The 21,146-nt window shown below is 36.1% G+C and overlaps 1 protein-coding gene and 1 long non-coding RNA gene across 2 annotated transcripts in view; one reads left to right on the top strand and one right to left on the bottom strand.

Moving 5' to 3' along the window:
• Positions 1-101: 101 nt before the first annotated feature.
• LOC134546175 (uncharacterized) overlaps positions 102-21,146 on the top strand; it is a 50,276-nt gene continuing 29,231 nt past the window's right edge. The window contains exons 1-5 of the mRNA XM_063388762.1: positions 102-301; positions 1,517-2,874; positions 3,218-3,460; positions 4,962-5,093; positions 18,103-18,289. Of these exons, the coding sequence (XP_063244832.1) occupies positions 205-301; positions 1,517-2,874; positions 3,218-3,460; positions 4,962-5,093; positions 18,103-18,289 (2,017 nt within the window). The 5' untranslated portion in view covers positions 102-204. The remainder of the gene's footprint in view (positions 302-1,516; positions 2,875-3,217; positions 3,461-4,961; positions 5,094-18,102; positions 18,290-21,146) is intronic.
• LOC134546176 (uncharacterized) lies at positions 3,337-6,868 on the bottom strand. Its single transcript, XR_010079089.1, has 3 exons — positions 6,107-6,868; positions 4,901-5,087; positions 3,337-3,528 (listed from the first exon to the last, which is right to left on the bottom strand). It is a non-coding gene; the product is annotated as an uncharacterized LOC134546176 (long non-coding RNA).

The following is a 21,146-nucleotide window of genomic DNA, read 5'->3' as shown; positions in this document are numbered from 1 at the left end:
CTTTTAAAATTGATACGAGATCTTTTTTTTTATTTAAAAATATTTTTTATCTCTTTTATTTGTTTCTTGCAATTGGCTACATTTGTTTAAATTTTTATTTTGTTTGTCACTTTTTTTTATGTTACAAACAATAACAAACATTGATTTAAAAAAAACATGTGATTTAATGTTAACTTTATTATTTTTTGGTTAGATTTTAAATAAATGCTTTTAATGGATTTCTGCTCCGATTTTGCAATACTTCAAGGTACTCTGATAAGTGCGCAAAGAAACTTTGGATCTTTAAATTCTTTAACTAAGGGTAAATATATTCAACGAAGTCATGTTCATTTATGTTATGTTTGATTTTTCCTGTCAGAGGCTCGTTGTCTGCGAAGAACAACATACCTTCGTTTATGCACGCACACACTTCTATAATGTTTATGAAAGACAGTAATTGTGTAGTAGAGGGTTTTTCTAAATAAATTAAGTTAATTACAATTCTGAAAATTTAGTGTTTCATTGCTGCCAATGTTTCGTAACCATCCCACATTTTAAATTCCGTTCTTTTTTCCCCGGTCCGGTTTTTAATTGCAAATCGGTGCCATTCTGCCTCTTGGAGCGACTGCAGAGGGTATGCTTCTGTAACTGCTATTTTTTGTTTAGGTTCTGGCATCCATTAAATCTTATTTGGATGTACATGTTTTCACAAAGATATTGGACATGTCAATACAATAATAGAAAGACATTTTGAATACACATACAGTAGGGAACAGCTAGTCTGAAAATGGCAACTTCAAGGTCAACCAAAATGTTGGTGAAATCAATATATTTTTATCTTATTTCAAGTTTGCATGTGTTGAGAGAAACAAAAATAAATTTAACTGGTTGTACATGTATAGTACCTATACAACAAGCCCAGAAAGGCCCCAAAGATGTATGAAAGAATGATAGTAACTCATCCTTTCACAAAAGGTTGCATTAGTGATTTGAACTAAGTAATTGAACATGCTCTTGTATAGGATATTTTTAGCTAAAGTGTCCTTCAAGACTATGTTTTACACACCATGTTGACAATTTCATATTTATGGCATTTCTTTGCTCTAAGGGCTATTTTTGTAAATTTTATCATGATACCTTCTTGCATTTGTGGTTTTTGTCAAAAATATTTTCAACAAATATTCAATAATTGTAATTTATCATATGAAAATATTTGTGACAACAAATGCAAGAAAGGTATTGTATTAAATTCATGGAAATATCCCTTAACTAATAGTAATGACAGAAAATAATAAAATCAATATGGCATGTGAGACTAACATGAGGAACTATTCGGAAACAGCCTTTTATTTTCCATTGTTTATATATGTAGGCTACGTATATTTACATATAGTGCACAAAATATTTTACCATACTTGTATCCTCTTATGGACAGTAAATGACTTACTAAATCAAACAATCTAAATTACCTTTTAAGCTTTTGATATTGGTTTGCATTATTTCTCTACATTAATGAATTTGTTTTTTCTCACCACAGATGATGCAGTCAGTACTACAGCTATTGTTGATGCTACAAAGAATGTCCTTCAGCGTATTAGTAAAGGACATTCCGAAGAAGAGAAAGAAAGCTGTTTGCGGAAGGTTAACATGTTTCTAGTTCTCAACTCTGATCTCTCTATCAGAGATTACCTCATGGACGACATTAATTGCGGTCACATTGTGGGCTGTACTCCTGTCATGAGCATGCATCTGCTGATGGAGCTGGTTTGGGGGCTGTCCCTTCAGAAGTATTTTTTCGAGACTGTAATGTTTTCACCGGCACCTCTGGGTGTCGAACTGCTGGCAGCAGCTGCAGATACAATCAAACTGCAGCAACCTAACGTTGCATTGGGAGCTGTAGATGAGCTTTGCAGATCTGCGTACATTAGGGCACTCACTTTACCTAGCGATCAAAATTTCACTCAGTCTATGCTCAATCAACTCTTTGTCAAATTTAAAACTCTTTTGCATTATTTCCATGGCGGTGATGCAGATTCTTTGCGACACTTTTCAAATGAGGAGCTTCACGTGTATGCAGGCCAGACAATGGAAAGACTTTTAAATTTACTGAATTTTTGCCTAGCGAGATATTTGGAAGGAGCATCTTGTAAGGAATTCCCACAACCTGTGTACGACTTAACATGCCCTTGGAATAGCTCCAAATACCCAGTGGAAGAATGTGAAATATCTATGGAAGACTTCAACAAAGAGCTTTTAACCATGTGCAAGAACAATCTCAATCATATAACAGTAGATGAATGGTTGGAGTGGGTGGAGTTTGCGGCAGAATCAGACAGCACCAAGACGCAACAGTGCGTTGTCGCGGAAAAGATGTATGAGTGTAAGGAATGTCTGTGCTCTCTGGAGCACCCAGGCGACCTGGTAAGAGATCTCACAGCGATGCTGACGAGCATGGCACGGAAGCCTAGGGACGAGGAGGATGAAATCCGAGATGCAGGCATGGAGGAGATAGTCCAAAATGTCTCGTCCCCAAGTAAATCTCGTAGTAAGTGGCTCAAAGCACTCCTTAGATGGGACAACATTTTGGGAAATGAACTGACTGTAGCGTGTTTGGAGAACAATCTAGATTTGGTTGACACTGAAGACATAGAAACCATATTGCATTTGGTTGTTTCACATCTTGAACGTGGAGTCGAGAGTTCAGAATGTGATAGGTTCAAACGTTTAGCTTTGGAAGCTGTACGACAAGTTGACATCGATACTCGGATCACAGTGCTAGAGCATTTCCTGGGAGAAATGGACTTGGAGAGTGAAATTCTTTTGACTAGTAATTTTAGAGACAAAGCAACGGAAGCATTCAACAAAGGCATTGTAGCTTCTGAAGAAGGTGATAAGGTGCGTACTTTGTATTTTATATTATCAGAAGATAGGCTGTAGGCAGGAGTGTATGCAGAATTTCATTTTTAGGTTATATATCTCCCCCCCCCCCACCCCCCATCCCTTTTCCAATCTCTCCCCTGGCTCTAGGACTTGTCTACAAAAAATGTTTGGAACTGGTCATTATGCTGGAAAGTATCTAAGAGATCTAAAGTAGTGATAGTGAGGTACAGGTATTAATACTAGGCACAAATGCGACTCAGATTACAGTAGGCATCGTTATGTTTATGTTGAAATATTTATTTTTGTTGTGGGGTAGACAGTTGTAATGTAAAAGCTTCTGTGTTAATGACACCTGCAGCTGCTGTCGGACTGCGCCGTCCTCTGCCTGGAGTCGCCCCGCCAGGTGGTGGAGCGCCTGCTTGGCGCGGGGTTGGCCAGCCCCTCCCAGGGCCGCATGGCGGTCCGGGTGCTGGGGCGGCTGGGCGTCGCCTGCGACCTGCCGTGTGCAGAGGGGGGCCCCCTCCTGCTGCGCGTCTACCTGGAGCTGGTGGCACGGCACTGTGACTGGCCCGATGCTCAGAGGGACAACTTCACCAGATTTGTGAGTTCATCGCAGCAGGAAAACACTTGCTACATTTCAACAGCAGCCAGGTATCTTGCTTCAGATTGCTGCAGGAATAAGGAAACTTGATGTAGTTAGTAATCTTTTTTTTTTTTAATTTAAAATATTATTTTTAATTCACCTCCTTTCAGGTGTATCAAAAAACTCCATACTAACAGAATAATATAGTTGGTTGTAATTTTAAAATGACTAAGACAGATGTAAAAGATTATTATATGTTTCTCCAAGCAAGGATGGGCCGTGGTAAAATACTAAGGTCATTTATTTAGTATCTTCAGGTTTGTGACTCGCCCTCGCCGTAATGATTTTGGTTTCCAAAATTACTCCATGCAAATACTGGACTGAATCCTGCCTTCAGTTGAGTGGATCGTGTAGTAACATTCCTACTTTAATGATCTCACTGCTGTTGATGAAATGCAGAGCCATAAAAAAAAATTGATTGTAGGTATTGCAATGAATCTGCTAATATTCTCACTAGGAATTAGAAAATAAAGAATAAAAATAAAAATAAATCTTCTTCCCAACCAAAGATACAAATGCAGTGTTCAACTGAAAAAATACAAATAAAATAAAAAATCTTTTTTTCCAACCAAAGCTATGAATACGGTTTAAACTGTAGTTCACTCAGCAGTATTACTAGGGTGGCTAGCAACAGAGAAAACTTGGCCAAGTCAGGGAATTTCTTAGCTAGTTAAGGAATTATTTTAATGATGAAGTTACTGAAAAATTAAAGTTATAACAATTTTATTTTTATTTGTACTAGTTCCACGTACACATCTTTTCTTTCCCCTTTCCAATCCATATTTAAGTTTTACTAAGAGTTTCCTGACAATTCTTTTTTGTCATAAGCATATCAGCACTTTGACTATACACATTGACTTTAGTGTGATAAAATAAGTCAGTGGTTGGGGGGAAAAAATTTTTGGAGCCTGGAAAGAAAGAAAAATTTTTATTGCAGGTTTTCTAACCACCCTGATTGCGCAAATAACATCCAGTTTGCCATGTTGCTCGTATCAAGCAATTGGGACACATTACCCTTGCTCAGTGCCTGTCTGTTCTAGGCTGTATTTCTGTGAGCTAACTCTCTTAGCTGAGTCGTGGCATGTTTTCTTCCAGCCCTTTAGAATGTTTTTTTTTTTTTGTTAAGTCAGAATGAACTATTAAAAATGGCACCTCCATATTTTGACATGTTTTGGCCCTTTTGATTTGCAGGTAATTTCTGTCATGAATTTGGCATGTAAAATTTGACTGTGTTAGAAGCAAAGTATAAATGCTTCCAACTTTATCTTTATTCTTTATTTACAATTTCCGTACTTTCTTTGATTCTCGCATGTTTGTTTCTTGTTTTACCGGAACCTACCATAACTTAGGTTGCGACCTTGAATTTGTGAACCACTTAGATAAAAGAACAGTACTGACCTGTATGTCTTTTGCTTCAGTGACAGGTTTGCAACCCTGTTACTTGTCCAATTGTTCCCAGGTGGCGGCGCTTGTGAAACGAGGCATCCTGGACGGTTCTGTATTTGTTCGGATGTGCCTTCTGCCAGCTCTTCACACCAGTCTCGTAGAGAAACGCTGGTCTTCTGTGCTCCTCTGGCTGCAAACTCTGCAGGTAATTTGTGTCGTGTATATGGCATGAACAATTTGACTGTCTTAGAAGCAAAATATAAATGCTTCCAACTTTATCTTTGTTCTGTACTTACAATTATTGTACTTTCTTTTACTGATTCTGGCAAAGGGGAAGATTGTTTGGAAACATTTTTGTGGACATTTTTCATTGTTTGTTTAAACTGTATGTCATAGATAAACTTTAAATAAATCCCTTTCGGCACAGCCTACAGGCGTAGGTAGATTTCAAAGTACCTTTTTCTTCTGCAAATATTTTGGCAACTTCTATACAATTCTGGAACATGTACATAGCATATTTGTGTTCTCCAATATTACAAAATTATCAATTAAAAATTGTCTTATTTTCCATGCAGCGAAAACATTATGAATGTTTTTAACTAAATCATCCAGCAACTAATAGCATCAAACAAATTATATATTATGCTAATTAAGGTGTTTATTCAATGTTTTTGACCTTCAAAAACTATTTTTCATCTCTTGCACTAAAATAATGTGGTCATATAAAAATTTGCTTTGCACCAAGGTTTAAGATAATAATAAGATGGTTTAAAATAAATTTGAATGAATTTGATACCTACTAAGAAAGTTTTGATTTTTTTTTTTTTAAATTCCAATCCCTGATTTTACGGTAATAATTCATCTCATAAATAGTAAAATAAATAGTTTCAACCAAAGTTTTGGATTAAGTTTAGGATTAATACAGTAAATTACCTATAAAGGATTTTATAGTATACTTTCCAACCTTGTTATTTCCACCCCTTGCAGTAATGGTTGGTTAGATAAAAAATAATTTTAACAAAAGTTTTAGACATTTAGAAAGTTAAACCAAAAAAAAAAGAATGGTAGTGAAGTTTTATTTATTTTCTTATTCCAACCCCAGGTTTTTCTTATCCCATGCAAGTTTTAGATGATGATGATAATAATAATAATAATAATAATAATAATAATAATGATGATGATGATAATAATAATAATAATAATAATAATAATAATTACATGACGGAGTTGTCCTCTCACCGCACCGAGCCCTCTTGACAGAGAGCCAGCAGGGGTGGAGGAGGTCGAGCTGCTGGTCTGGCCCCACGTTGGGCGCCAACTTGTAGTAATCCTCTCACCGCACCGAGCCCTCTTGACAGAGAGCCAGCAGGGGTGGAGGAGGTCGAGCTGCTGGTCTGGCCCCACGTTGGGCGCCAAAGAATGACGTGCTGTCTTCTTCTCACCGATGTCTCTCTTGGGTGGAGAGCCAGGTATCGGGTGGAGAAGGTCCAAGCGGCTGGTATGCAGGCGAATAGCTAGTGGGGTGAGGGATGGAGCTAGGCTATACATTGAAGAATACTGTCGGTATTTTCACGGAACTTTTATTGACCTGAATTGTAGAAACAGTTCAATTTGTTGCCTGCATCGGCTTTTACAACATACACTGAATTGAAACACACGGTACACCCTATCATCCAGAAAGGGGAGGGGGAAGGGAGACAAATTCCCTAGGCCGAGATAGGTCCTCGGCTGGCCTAACCGCGAAGGAGGGGTGCGAGCTGCAGAAGACGGATAGCCAGTCGTTCTGCCGCTCCCCCTATGATCGTCCTATGACCAGTGGGCGGAATCCAGCCACACTGGCCGTCGGGCCGATCAACTGACTCTCAGGTGGATGACCTCGCCTTTATATAGGGAGAAATGCGCGGGAACGAAGAAATGAAGGGAGGGGCGAACTAACTCCTCTTTGGAAGGGATGAGATGCGTGCGCATGAATCTCGCTGAAATTTCCCTGCCCTGGTGGTGGAAGTATAAACTAGATATTAATAATTAAAATGAAAAGATAAACGTGGCATAAATAATTATATGTAAATACATATATATTCAATCCTATGTATTAAAAAGTATTTAAACTTTCTTTCACAACTTAATTAGTTAAATTTATACTTTTATAAAATATAAATACAGTTGGTAGATCGCCGGTCACAAGATGGCGTCACAATGTACATGTTTAGCTGTGGCAAGAGAAAAATATACATTGTTTACATAACTTGTCCATATTTACTATTATATTTTGAAGTGCATTAATATGTGTGGTTATAGCGACGCAAAAAATAAAGGACGAAGATGGTTGGTTGCTTTAATGAATTATTCTATTGTTCGTCGCTTTGTTTATAACCTACGACGTCGCACAGATTCGTTGCCGCATATTACGTGAGTAGGCCTTGCAGAAATACCTTTTTCCCTGAATTGCTTCTGAACTTATTAAAACTCGTTTTGGGTTTAATTATCACGTAAAGTAACGTGATATTTAATATAGGAAGGGCGGGCACGCGTCATACAAACAAATTGAACAGATTTGATGTTTTGCTTACTAAGGGAGTTATTCATTTTTTTGTCCTCCAACCCTTGTTTTTTCCACCCCTTACTGTTATGGTTGGTCGTATCAAAAATGTATTTTGACAAAAGTTGTTAGAATAACCCTTGCAAATTAGAATACTTTCAAACAGATGTGATATTCATCATATTATGGGCATTATAGCGATTTTTCTGTTTTTCAAAAAACCTTCCTCGTTTCTACCCCTTTGGTCAGATATTGCCCATTAACAAACTCAGCCGAGATTTTCCATGATTATATTTTATGTATCAGTTTGGAAGTGATTTGTGAAAAAGTACGCCAGTTATCGTTTTCCTAAAAATGTTATATATATGTACACCCACACACACATAGTGTAAACTCTTTTTAACGTCACTCTATTTAACGTAAAACTCCTTAAAACGTCGAAATTGCTTGACTTTGGTTGGCTTACCTTGTTTTCTATACAATAATATATTCTATATAGCATCGCGCTCACTCTATTTAACGACAACAATACGGTATTATTAATCATATAGCAGTACTTTCTAAGTTGTCGAAGTTGATAAGAACTGCAGCTTTGTACGTTCTTTTGTTTGCTGTTTTGTTGTATTATCTAGCACGTGCTTTCCTTGACTGACGTACTGGAGATTCTAAGAAATTTTGTCTTTTGTTTTTGTATGATGAACTTGCACATGTTTACCTCGGTCACTAGACTTTTATCAAGTTTTTACACATCATTATCACAGTTGCTTACAGACTTTCGAACTGTAAACATGGCGAGTAAACAAAAATCTTTGTGTATTGACGAAAAAGTTTTATTAATACGCTCAATACAGGCGGGAGAAAAGATCAGTGATGTTGGAAGATGCTTTGGATTTAGCCTCTGTACTGTGTCTACAATATGGGAAGAAAAAAAATTCTGCAAGCAGAGGAGAATGGATAATCTGTTAAGATATTAAGAGTGCGCGATACATGTGGTTCCGAGCAGCAAAATTGACGTTCGCGGCGGAGCAGATTCTGTAAATGCCATGACATAAAATGGATTTTGGTAAAATATTTTTTACAGAGTAAGGATGGATCTTAAAAATGTTATTACTCGAAATTTCGGTATGAGTCTTATTTTATTAACTAATTATTCCTAAAAACGGCAAAGTTTAGTAGACGAATGCTAGTATAATTTGATTGGAAATGGGAAACAAAATAATAATATTTTACAACACATATGTGTGCATGAGTTATAAACAGCAGGATGCATTTAGAAGCAATACCAGCTGAAAAATCTTCCGCCGTAACCTTTGTAATCGGCAGACGAAGAACGAATTTTACACATCGTAATTCACGCGTCCACACACAGATGTCGGGCACTCCGCACGCAGAGGTTCATTGCAGTAACACATAACAGATGTCGCACATGTCGGAGGTCGTCACTACTTGTTTTGTTGTATCGCGCTACCACGAAGCCACTTTTTTAAATTGAAATAGGTGGGAAACGCTGCAATTGGTGGCAATAAGACGCGTTTTAAAAATAATAGTGACAAAGGAAAGCTGCTTCTTTCTGCAAGGCGAAAAAATATAAGTTAGGTAACTTATTTTTAAATTGATGATATTAGTTTGTTTTTGATTGTAAAATCTTTAAAACAATTGTATAACACTTTCCATGTATCTGAATATTTCAAATAACAGCAGCGCAGAGACTGTAGCATCCGATACCGGCCGCAGCGTGGGAAGATTGCGCGGGAAAGGGCGGGCGGCGCGGCGCCGGGCTGGCAGGGCGGGCCATTGCGCATTCCACGTTCACACTAGAGGTGTAAAAGTAACCAAAAAAAGTGTACCCGTATGTATTCGTTACTATAACAATCAGTACTCGTTACTATCTTATCGTCATTCGTTACTTCTGATACCGCATAACATGCAACGAATCAAGTCGTATTGCATACGCGTACAGTATGACGTCGCGTCAATAATAATAAATAGAATATATACAATTAACAATATTTGATAATTAACAGTTTTTGTTAACCAAGAAACAATTAAATCTCATTAGAGCGGCTTTATTATATTATCGCTTTTAAGATAATAAAAAAACGTGAAAATTCGCGATAGTAAAAAACAAAAACATACATATTTCTAATTTGTAAAAAATACTTTCTTACGTTGTTTCTGTTCCAATCTCAAACTTTGTCTACACACACAATACCTTTAATAAACAGTAAAAAACTTGGACGACGAATTTCCAAATTATAATTTACTTAATAAACAAACATCATTCTTTGTAATGTAAATTCATCGAATATGTGCGCGCATTCGTGAAACATACGAAAAATGCGAGTAACGAAATGCAGCCGTGTGTAACGTTTCGTTACTCGTATATAGACGGCGCACCCGTTACTCAGTAACGAATACACACGGTTTGCTACAGCTCTAGTTCACATGCTACGGCCGGAGGTTTTTTTTCCCCCCTCGTTGCAGTAATAGTTGTTAAGATTTAATTATATGTTGTTTATAACGACAAAATACACACAAGTAATACCAAATATATTTAGTTCGAAAAGTTAAAGAAATAAAATGGTGTGAAAAAGGGGTGGGTGGGGGGGGGGGGGGGCAAATGGACCAGCCCCAAATTTACAAAGGCAGCGATTTTACGAATGCCATCCTTGGAACCGTGAGCCAAGGGCGCCCATACCCATGAGCAGGGTAGGGCTGTGGCCGCCTCCCCCAGCTTTCAGGAAGAGGAAAAAATGTATGGGTTTTTGAGGATTTTTGGCAAATTGTAATTTTTGACACTTTTTGTCAATTTTTGAAGGTCTGCCCCCTCCCCTTACAAACTATTTTATAGTCTGGCCCCCCCTTACAAACTGCCATATGGGCGCCCTTGCCGTGAGCATACATAAAATCGTAGTTCTATTATTATTAAAATGTGGAAACTAACAAGTTCTAGTGTTGTCACAAAAAACAAACTTGAACCCAAATTTGTTGACACGAACTTGAACCGAACTATTTTAAAGTTCGGTTCGAGTTCGAAATTTTGAACGTTCGTACAGCCTTATGCAATACTACTCTTCAAATGTCACACGTGAATGGAAACTTATCAAATAAGCGTAGCATAGCAATTATATATCGCGTTTATTAAAAACATTAGTTTAAAGAATTTAAAACATTTATCCAGGACTCATTTTGGTCATTACATATTTGGGATTGCTACATCTGGACACACATTATGTTAATTGTTGCTGACATCACATAACACAGTATAAACAAATACTAAACGTCCAAAATATAGGTATACGCCACAACTGCATTGCCAGTTCACTATCTAGCACTAGCTGCCGGCCGAGGTCGACGTGCGACCTGAAAGATAAGGTGTAGCGCTGTAAGCAAATACCGCGTCTACCATAAAAAGCAAGTGAATGGGTGTTATGGGTTTGACAGAGGGGAAAATGGATGCACAGGGGAGGAGTACAGGTTAATAGAATATTATAATTACATCGTAAAATGTTATTGGTCCCGAAATGTTTGTATCAGTACGCAGTGTAACATAGTTACACTTATTTGTAAGTGAGGAGTATTTCAAACTTTTGGGCACGGTAAACGAATCTTACGAGATGCTATAGCTTCAATTATTTAATGTGTACTACTTTTGGTGGTGAAGCCTTTTTGTACCCTTGTTCTGTTTTGTGCGAGTACATTACAATAATCGTAATTTTCACCGCGACTGATACTGGAGAACATTGTAAAAAAATCTCACGTGTCTAAAAATTTCATAAATACGCATGAACAGATGAATAGAAAACAAATTGCAATGACTACTAAAGTACTATTCCAGCTTCTTTAACAATTAATCGTTAATTTGTGGTATCATATGTGGTTTTCTACTAAGATTATGCTTCATTTCAAAATAAATTTTGACATACTTTATATAGTAAATTTAAAATACTTATTGGTGGAAAATAACTTGAAAGTTTATGTATTTTATCGCTCAAAGACTTGTTGGAACCTACAGATTCGAAGCAATTCAATACCCCGAAGATCTTAATGAAATTTAAGAACAACCGTTACTAATACTTATCTTTATAACACTATCTAACAATGTTTCAGAACATCAAATACAGCTCCGTAGGCACCAATACTTTAGCTACTAGCGACTTTAACAATCGCGCACCGTTCGTTCACTATTTGTATTCAAAATGAAGCTAATGGTCTATTATTATTCAAAGCATCTGTATAATTTCATTTAATTTATTTAAAAACTGACATTATAGGTTTGAATTTATCTGCAACATTAATTTATTCCAAGTCAAATTCTCTAGTTACACAAGAAAGTAATAGTAACATTTAGCATGTTTGAATGCAAGTGGAGCCAGGTGGAGTAACTTCCCAGTTATAGTAGAATAATGTAATAAAACGGCTACTTCGTTATGTAATTATGTACCTAGATGCGTACGATTTATGAAAACATTTTTTGGTTAGTTGAGCTTTGACAAGTGCCAGTTGTGTGCATATTAACTCAAACAACAGATGTTTTCTTTTATGTTGTTTGAAATATTCATTGTAGCAATCATAATTGTATCAGTGTAGCCTACATATTGTTAGTAATTAAGTATCTCACTGTTCTTGTAACTTTAACCCAAAATATATGTTATGTGCGGTATTCTAGGGTTCAATATAAAAATGTATAAGTAGGCCTTTTATAAGTAAGCATGCTTTAAAACCCGCCATTTTGTAAGGTATGTTCATGATTAATTTACATATAGAATAGTTACCTAAATTATAATGATATGTGAATATGTTCCTTACTATTTTTAACTGTATAAATTGAAACAAAAATTTGTTTTAACTACGATGCATGTACACAAGATAGGCTAACTTTCAAAAGAAGGTTTGAATGAATGCAAGGTTTCGCCAAAGCTATTTTCTGATGCAAGAAGTACATAGTAAATGTGTTTTTGTGTGCTTTACTGTAAGACCTATCCTACTGTAAATTCATTTCATATCGTTAACTTAATATATACTCCATAATCTTTTATCTTTTCTGCACACATTACTTATTATTTTGTGGATGCGAATTGTAAAACTTCGATTCTTGCAAGGGCCGAACACAGAATGTCAACTTTCTAATGTATTATATATACATTTTTTAAGTTAGTAATGTATTCTATATATTATATGTGTAAAATTTTTGACGTGACCACATTTAATAAATCAATGAACGCCGGCTGAACGCACAAAAAAGTGTCCCGTTACGCACATTGTCCCGTTTCTCTGTGTCCCGTTACGCTCATTTTATATTGCTCTTTGCTAACCTGAACCTCCTAGCATTGCGACCGAGTCCGTGGCGTAATTCTGTTTTCATGCATTTCAATGTAACATTTTCATTGCTCTTTGCTAACCCGTTCCTCCTGCATTGCTGCAGAGTCCGTGGCGCAAATATATTATTTTTGACAGCGTCTTGGTGTTGGGTAAGCCATTTTCCTTCACATCATTCTTGAAACACTCCCATTCGTTTCCTACTTTTCCTATCATCGTCATATTCTAAACAGAATAACACAGATTGGAAGAAGTTAAATTGCAAACATGTATAAACGTTATAGTTAAAATAATCTCTTCGTTAAAGTAATAAAAATATTTGAATTAATGAGTGCAAATAAAAGTAAATTTATCAATTAAATTGTAGATTTAATTTCACTCCTTTGTATCCATACAAAATAGTGATAATTCAATAAAACTGATTCAATTTTATTCATAAAAGTATGCAATCATTTCATCAATGTTTTGTTATGACGTTATCACGTTAAACTATCGTCCGTAAACCGACTTTACAGACAAACAATTTTTTTCCTGTATTCTATTTATATATATGTGTGTGTGTAAACTTTCTAATGCATTCTATATATGTACAACGTGTATCTAAAACATACTGACAAATTCTGGCAGAATATTCCTGGCGAAAATACAAGACGAAAACCTGTGTACCATACTTTTCTCGTAAATGGATTCGGAGTTTTGAACCCCCAAAAATAAAATTTTCCTATTCTTGAATAACTTGCACTGCGTCTGATGATTTTGTAGAACGCAAATTGTTCACCACGAGATACGTGGGTTGTAATGAACATCCTTCAATGAATATGACAGCATTTCTGTTTTAGCAAATTTTATCACCTGAAAAGCTAATAAAAAATAAAAAATAAACCAGGGCAGGCATTACAAAGCACGTTTGCAAGGTGTAAAGTTTCCTTCCTAAAAAATCATATGCCACAGTTTACTTACTGATTATGTTAATTTCAAGATATAGAAAATTCCATTTTCGGAGGTTCGTAACTCGATTTATGAGTAAAGTGGTTATTAGGCATTCGTCTTGTATTCTTTCCAGAAACAGCCTGCCGAAGTTTGTACGTATGTTTTAAATACTCGTTGTGTATATATGTCAACTTTATATGTTTTATATATATATATATATATAGTGCTCAATAACCAAGAGTAAACTTACTTTGGTTAAGTTGCTGAACCTATGACTAGCCTATGGAAAGAAAACGCTACGTAACATGAACGAAAATAAATCTGAAGTAATACATAATTTCTCACTCAAATTAATTACATGTTTCAATATTAATTTTCGGTGGGCTCTTTCGTGGGCATCTTTATTGGAAGGCTGCAGTGTGCTATGGTTAATGGCTGCCGCTCATTAGCTGTTATAGTCTCTGTATCATATTTAGATATACCGTAGCTTCAATTACAGAATAGCCACTGAGCGACAGGCAGCAAGCCCTCCCATACCTTAGGCCGCGGCCTTCCACCATAGACGCTCTTAACGACACATATAATTTAGTCTAAAATTTGCCTCAATATAGATACACTACTTAAAATATAACAAGACTCGCTGGAAAAGTATTGAAACTAAGGCCAACACGAATGCGAGTTCAGTAATTGAACCTTCAGGGGTAGTATATACATAGGTGGGTAGTTACAACGACCATGTTCTACGTTACTACGTTATATGAGAAGAGACATAAGTTTTCTTTCTGTAGCGAGAAGTTGGCTGAATTTCAACATAACACAATAATTATATAGTGAACTGTCATTCAATTTCGAAAAACAGATATAACTTTCATTGAGATGAAGTCCATGTTGTCCGAATTTTGACGTTCACTTTTTTAGAAAGTTTCTGGCAGTCCAATAGTTTTCTGGTAAAATAAGATCTTTGCAATCCTGTTTACAGAGACCTTTCTCACAAGCTAAACGTCAAAATTCGGACAGTGAAATTGATTATAGTAGTTCTATTTAAATTATGATTACCAGTTGTGATTGCAATAATAATTTATGTGTAATATACTGTAATGCCAGTAACATTCACTTTTAAGTTCACTTAATTGGTTACGGAGCAAATATTATGTTGATCAATAAAAAAAGGTAATCTTAATTATACACAACATACATTTATAAAAGTTAAATTAAAGTTAAAATTAAAGTATGGACATTTGGATTTAGAGAAAATATAGAAACTAGTATCTAGATCCATTGCGGGGGGAAAAAAAGACAAATTCTTGTTTTACTTTTCAATCAAAAAAGTAGACTACACTGACTTCATGTATTTTTAAACTTCGAAACGAAATTTGGAGAAACAATTAGCAAATGTTCATGTAGAAAATAGTACACTATCAAACTGATTAGAATAATATTTCCTGGAGTAGTTCAACTTCAGTTGCCTGAGCCAGTGCCTAGTAATTCGGGTCAGCCAGACAACGCTGACCAGACAGAGCGGAAAACTGTTCCAGCCTATCAGGACGCGCCATTGGTATTAACGCAACCTCGTGCGATAAGAGCAGAAAATGTTGAGGTCAAGCCGATATTTTGTAATGCGGAAAGTGCCGAGATCGGCGATTTTTCAGTGTTTAATATTCTGTTATCTTCTCAAACTATTAACAAATTATGTTGTGTTTTATTCTCTACAAATCAACGGTACATTTGTTACAAAAAACAAGTCAGAAACGTCAAGTGTATTAAAAAAGGTATAAATAAGAAGCTTCGTTCTGAAGTTGTCAGGCAGATGACAATACTAAACTATTAGGTATGTAGTGTAACCTTGTATCTAAAGTTCTATTTTTTTTTTGTTTCGCTTGCAGTAAAATGTAAAATAAACATGAGTGATACATTTACTTAGTAATATTTTATGTACCAGAACTGTTGTACAGTTTTTATGTAAACGAAGTGGTGTTGTATCACACAGTAACATCCACGGGCGCCAAAACAGTTAAGCATAAAAACGGTGTTCCTTTAAACGAAAAAAAAAAATGTTCTATCCGCTCTGTCTGGTTATGTATGAAACGGGCGTGATGAGTCCAGTGTCGTCTTGTGCTTCTCAGCACATCACAAAGCCGTTGCGTTGGCTGCTACAGCTGACTCATCCCACCCCTATCAGCTGTCCTTCATTCATCTTTGTCTCTCACTTCCCCCCCCCCCCCATCCCCCCTCGGTTCACCCGGGTGACATTCCGTTTTCCTACTAGTTCGCGGGGTCTCCACTTGGATACGCTCTATACGCCCGTGGCCGAATGCTGCGCTATCCTACGAGGAAAAAATGAACCACTTCAACTGACCGCGCGCGAGAAAATATTATCTCCCACGCGCTCTTAAGGAAACTTTAATACGAATATCTGGATCAAGCGATGCTATCATGGTTTTATAGACAACACCAGAATAATATGCCTGTCTTGGGGCCGATCATGAAAGCTAAGGCGGAAAAATTTGCCGAAGAACTAGAATTAACTGCTTTCAAAGCATCAGAAGGATGGCTCGGGAAATTCAAGCAACGTCACCATTATCAACTATGGTAAAATTAATGGAGAAGCACAAAGTTTTGATACGAATGTGACTCACGACTGGATTTATAGAGTGGCCCAAATTGAAAGAAAAGTATACTCCGAGTGACATTTTCAATGCTGATGAAATCAAAATTTTCTTTAAGTTGACCCCCAATAAAACATTTAAATTTGAAGTAGAAAAGTGTGTGGGAGGAAAGCTCTCCAAAGAGCATATCACAGTGCTTTTAGCTGTTAATATGAGTGGCACAGAGAAAAGGAAGCTGTTGGTGATAGGCAAATCCAAAAATCTGCGTTGTTTTAAAAACATCAAACAATTGCCAGTAACCTATAAAGCTAATAAATCAGCCTGGATGACAAGTCAAATTTTCAAAGAAGAATTGCGGAGATGGGATGCAGAATTAAAGGGATGAAACATCCTACTTCTTGTCGACAACTGTCCTGCTCACCCTCCTGTATCAAATCTCCGAAATATAGAGTTAGCGTTTTTTCCACCAAACACAACAAGTGTTTTGCAACCAATGGATCAGAGCATGATTAAGTCTCAAAAGTCACTACAGAAAGAAACTCTTGATGGAACTGGTAGAATCTGAGGGTACAACTTCTATTAATATGCTGCATGCAATAAATTTTTTATCAAAAGCCTGGGATGAAGTGACAGCAACAACTATCCAGCACTCTTTTCGTCATGCTGGACTTTGTATCTGTTCTACAAGTGGGGAAGTAGAAAAAGAACCAGAGTTTGAAAGTGAAGATGACCGTCCATTAACTGAGTGGGTTAAGCAGTTCAATGTGCCAAATAATTTGACTGAAAATCTACAAACCTACATAGAAGTTAACAACAACCTGGCTACAACAGCTTCACTGACAGATGAAGAAATTCTGGATTCAGTTGAGAAACACTGAGGAACAACAAGTGGATGAAGAAGATGAAACATACGATCCTGTCCCTCCACCAAGAATCAAACAAGCACTTGATGCCAGCAAAACTATTAGAAAAATACTTTTTATATAATCAAGTTTCTCAAGATATCAGTAAAATACATAAGAAAATACAATTAAAATATTGGAGCAGCAAAAAACATCAGACAAAGATAACGGTCTATACACAATAAGTGTTGTTATTTGTATGAATATTAATATTTGTGTGTAAAATGTTGCTATATTAGTAAATACATATTATTATTGAATAGTAAAATAATATCTTTTATTTCTCTCCATTTAACGACCACTCTCTATAACGCCGGAAAATGCTCAGTCCGTTAAGTGTCTTTATATAGAGTATACTCTGTATGTGTATATAAACTTTTGAGTAGTGATGTTTTTGGGAAAGTCTGTTGGCCAAGAAACAAAAAACTATATAAAAATTTTCCGGAAGTCACACCATGGTAACGGCTACAATAAGTAGTATTTTTCTGAAATGTCCCTAAAAACAGACAAATATGAATGCTCGAACACACAGAAAACAAGCCAGAATCAGATGATGTCAAATGTTAAATGCACCGACATTTGATATTAGCTTATTTTGGCTTGTTTTCTATATGTTTGTGTGTGTCCACAAAAATGTTTTTTAGCAGTTCTCATACTTATTATTAAATGTTTTATTGGTATTCTGTCTTGGTTGTGCAACTCATTTGTCTTTCTTTACCATTTCTTCTCTGAAAGTCACATTTAAAGTGACTTGGTTACCAGTTCATAACTTGTACATGCAATATAATTTTTTTATCTTTTCAAGCAACACTTTTAGTAGCTTACTTACAAACATTTGCCCTGTCAGTAAAATTAATAGGGGTTTTTCCTTATCAAGAATTTGGAGACTGCTTGAAAAAGCATCTTATTTTGTTCCAGCCATTGGTGGAAAGTGAAAATTGTGAATTGAATGCTGCGTGCTTGCTAGTGTTCATGGCCCAAGTGGTTGAGTTGAGCCAGTGGAACGTGTATTCATTCTCGCTGGATGCTGTTCTTGTGCACGAGAAGGCTGTTCATCTCCAGAAAATTTTTGTTGATGCACTGGATGCCTCATGTGGCTCTGAAGGTGGGATGATTTATGTTAATACACTTTGATTAACCGTCACTCGTTTAACGGTCAGTTTCTGTTATCCATCTTTTTTATATTTAAACAAATGGGTGCATGTTATTATGTACGCTCGTTAGAAGTTAAACTTACTATGGAAATAAAAAGATAACAATAATTTTTTATGGAAATTATTAGTAGAAATAAAATAATAAAAGGACTAGAGTGATGTTATAAATACAATTGGTAAAGTATAAATTCAGTCAAAATAAAAATTTTGTAAGAAGGCATACAATTGTCAAAGAACTAGGGAAGTTGCGCGTAATGCGGTTGGATGGTAGTTAATTTTAAAAGTGATCTCACGATAATATTCCAATTTGCTTTGCCAGCTAAATCCAGCATGTAACTTTATGTTAGCAATCTGGTCTTAGTAGATGTGTTTATCAATGTAATGTACTGTTCCCCTGATGATTATTCACAGTTCCCCTTCTTTGTATGCCAAGCTAATGTAAAGTACTTTGGTATATAGTATCTTGGCTTGATGATAATTATGAAGATTGGCTTCTTCATTTTAAAATCTAAAAAACACATTGGTACATGGCCGCCATGCGCGTCAGAATTTCAACCTTTAGAGTACTCTAATATTTGAAATAGTACTTGTAATCATGCGTTGGAAGTAGACTTTTACTAGTGTCTGTCCATGTCTACATTGGAATCAAGTAATGAATCAGTGGGTTTATGATAGCTAAAAATATAATCAATAGCCCTATTGGAAATGTCTACATATATATTGTCATAATTATAATGCTAACACCAGTTCCAGCCTCAGTTGAAAGTTAGAGTTGTGTATTACTAGTTGCAAAAGTAGGTAAATGAATGCTAAAATATGAGAAAGTATGTAAACGTTTACAAAAGTATTTGAGAGTATGTATGTGAAATCATACACTGTTGCTGCCATCAGTAACCCCGCGCCATCGAGCAATATTTGTGTATCACAATAGAGCAATCACTCACTGGCTATCTCTCTCTTTCTTTCTTTTACTCCTCCATGACAGTGTTAGAAAGTAATGCAAAAAATAAATGTGAGAACCTCGTATAAGAAGTATAACATCAAAATAGTGTGAGTATCAATGAACACACGGACATATTTAAAATGTTCACTAATTACAATTATACCTTTCTCTTACCTACATATATGTATTGAAATTTTTATTGATTGTTTTGTAAAATTAATTCAGTATGTTTGTATTAGTTACTTTTAAAGGATTTTATTTTAATTTTCATTATAAGCTTGCTGTGAAAACATGATATTGTACATATGTATTAGGAGATTTATGTTATCCGTCTATTTGTTTGTCCTTTACAGATCTCGTTCGGAAAGTGACAGTTTATCAAAGTTTCACTATACACTTATACTGTTTGAAGTACTTTGCACTTATGCTTTTATTTTAGTATATACTTTATTAAGGTGTGTTGCCACTGGAAGCTGGCCAATTGTTGTAAGAAGGAAAATATTTTAAATAGGAACATTATTTAGTAAATTTTTTTTTAAGTTTCGTCCCTAAGAATTTTTCCTGCATAATAAGTTCAAAGGAATGTTGCCCTTACCTATAAGCACATACAATTTTACCATTTTATGAAGTTTTCCTAGTCTAGGTTTTGCAGTTACAAGAAAAGTAGTGAATTTTTCATTGAGACAAAGGGTTTTCTCTAGTAACTTTCATTTCCCCCAACGCATTCATTCCATGAATTTTCGAGTCTCATCTCATTACCCCACATTGTCTCCAATGACCATGATGTCAACGAGCTGTTAAGTTCCCCACCTACCTGGACACACATACGGTGTGCAGAGCTACAAAAGAAAACATGCCATTTGATAATTGCTCAAAATATGGATGTGTTTACGAAAAACATTTAATAATATGCTGAGGGGGGATAAGTAGTTCTGTTTCCATAGTTTTTTTTAAAAATAGTATTTCTAGAAGAATGAAAATGGCTAAAACGTTGGAGTTGCTTGGCTTCTGGGTTGTAGCCGCGTTGAAGGCAAAGATATCACAGACGTTTCGGTCAATGTTGCAGTCACCATCATCAGGGAACAGTTACCTATTACGTGTTCTGCCTTTTAATACTCTCGCCTGAGGATTGGCTGCAGCTGTGAGCCAATCAGAGTCTTCCTTTCTCCGATTGGCCTGTTTTGGCCAGTTGGAACTTGACTTCTTTGATTGGTTGGAAGTGCTGGCCAATCAGTGGCCTTTTCTCTTCTGGCTGGCTGGGCTGTTTGGCCAACCAGAGGCGACCTATCTTTTGTTAGATGCAGATTTATATCCATTCTCTCTATTTATGTTCGATGGGTGTTTTAATTTTTCAACCGTTTTTCGAATGTATCTTTTCTTGTATTGTCAGATGTTGGCTATGGTGTGGAACTGGTCGAATTAAATGTTGTGCCTGGTTTTCAAAAAGTGTTCTGCTATAGCTGATCATAGGTTTTCATGTTTATAGTCGCTGATATGTTCTTTAACCCTGCCAGACTGTCCTATATATACTTTTCCACATGAACATGGAATCTTGTACACATCGGCTAGATGTTCGGCTGGAGTTTTTTCTTTCACTCATGTCAGGGACCCCTCAATCTTGTTTGTAGGTTTGAGAACTGCATGTATTTCGTGCTTCCTGAGAATTATGGCCACTTGGTCTGGAATTCCTTTAATGTAAGTAATGAAAGCTTTGTTAGAAAGATACTAATTCTTTTTTTCTTGAAGTGGCTTCATAGCTTTCTTAAATTCTGAATTTGAGTAGCCATTTGCTTTAAGAGCATTTGTTAGATGTTTCAGCTCTTCCTCAATATTGTCTTCTGAGATGGTGGGTGGTGTAAACTTGC

Source organism: Bacillus rossius, chromosome 1, assembly GCF_032445375.1.
Source record: "Bacillus rossius redtenbacheri isolate Brsri chromosome 1, Brsri_v3, whole genome shotgun sequence".
Taxonomy (NCBI): domain Eukaryota; kingdom Metazoa; phylum Arthropoda; class Insecta; order Phasmatodea; family Bacillidae; genus Bacillus; species Bacillus rossius.
This window is presented reverse-complemented; position numbering and strand designations above follow the sequence as displayed.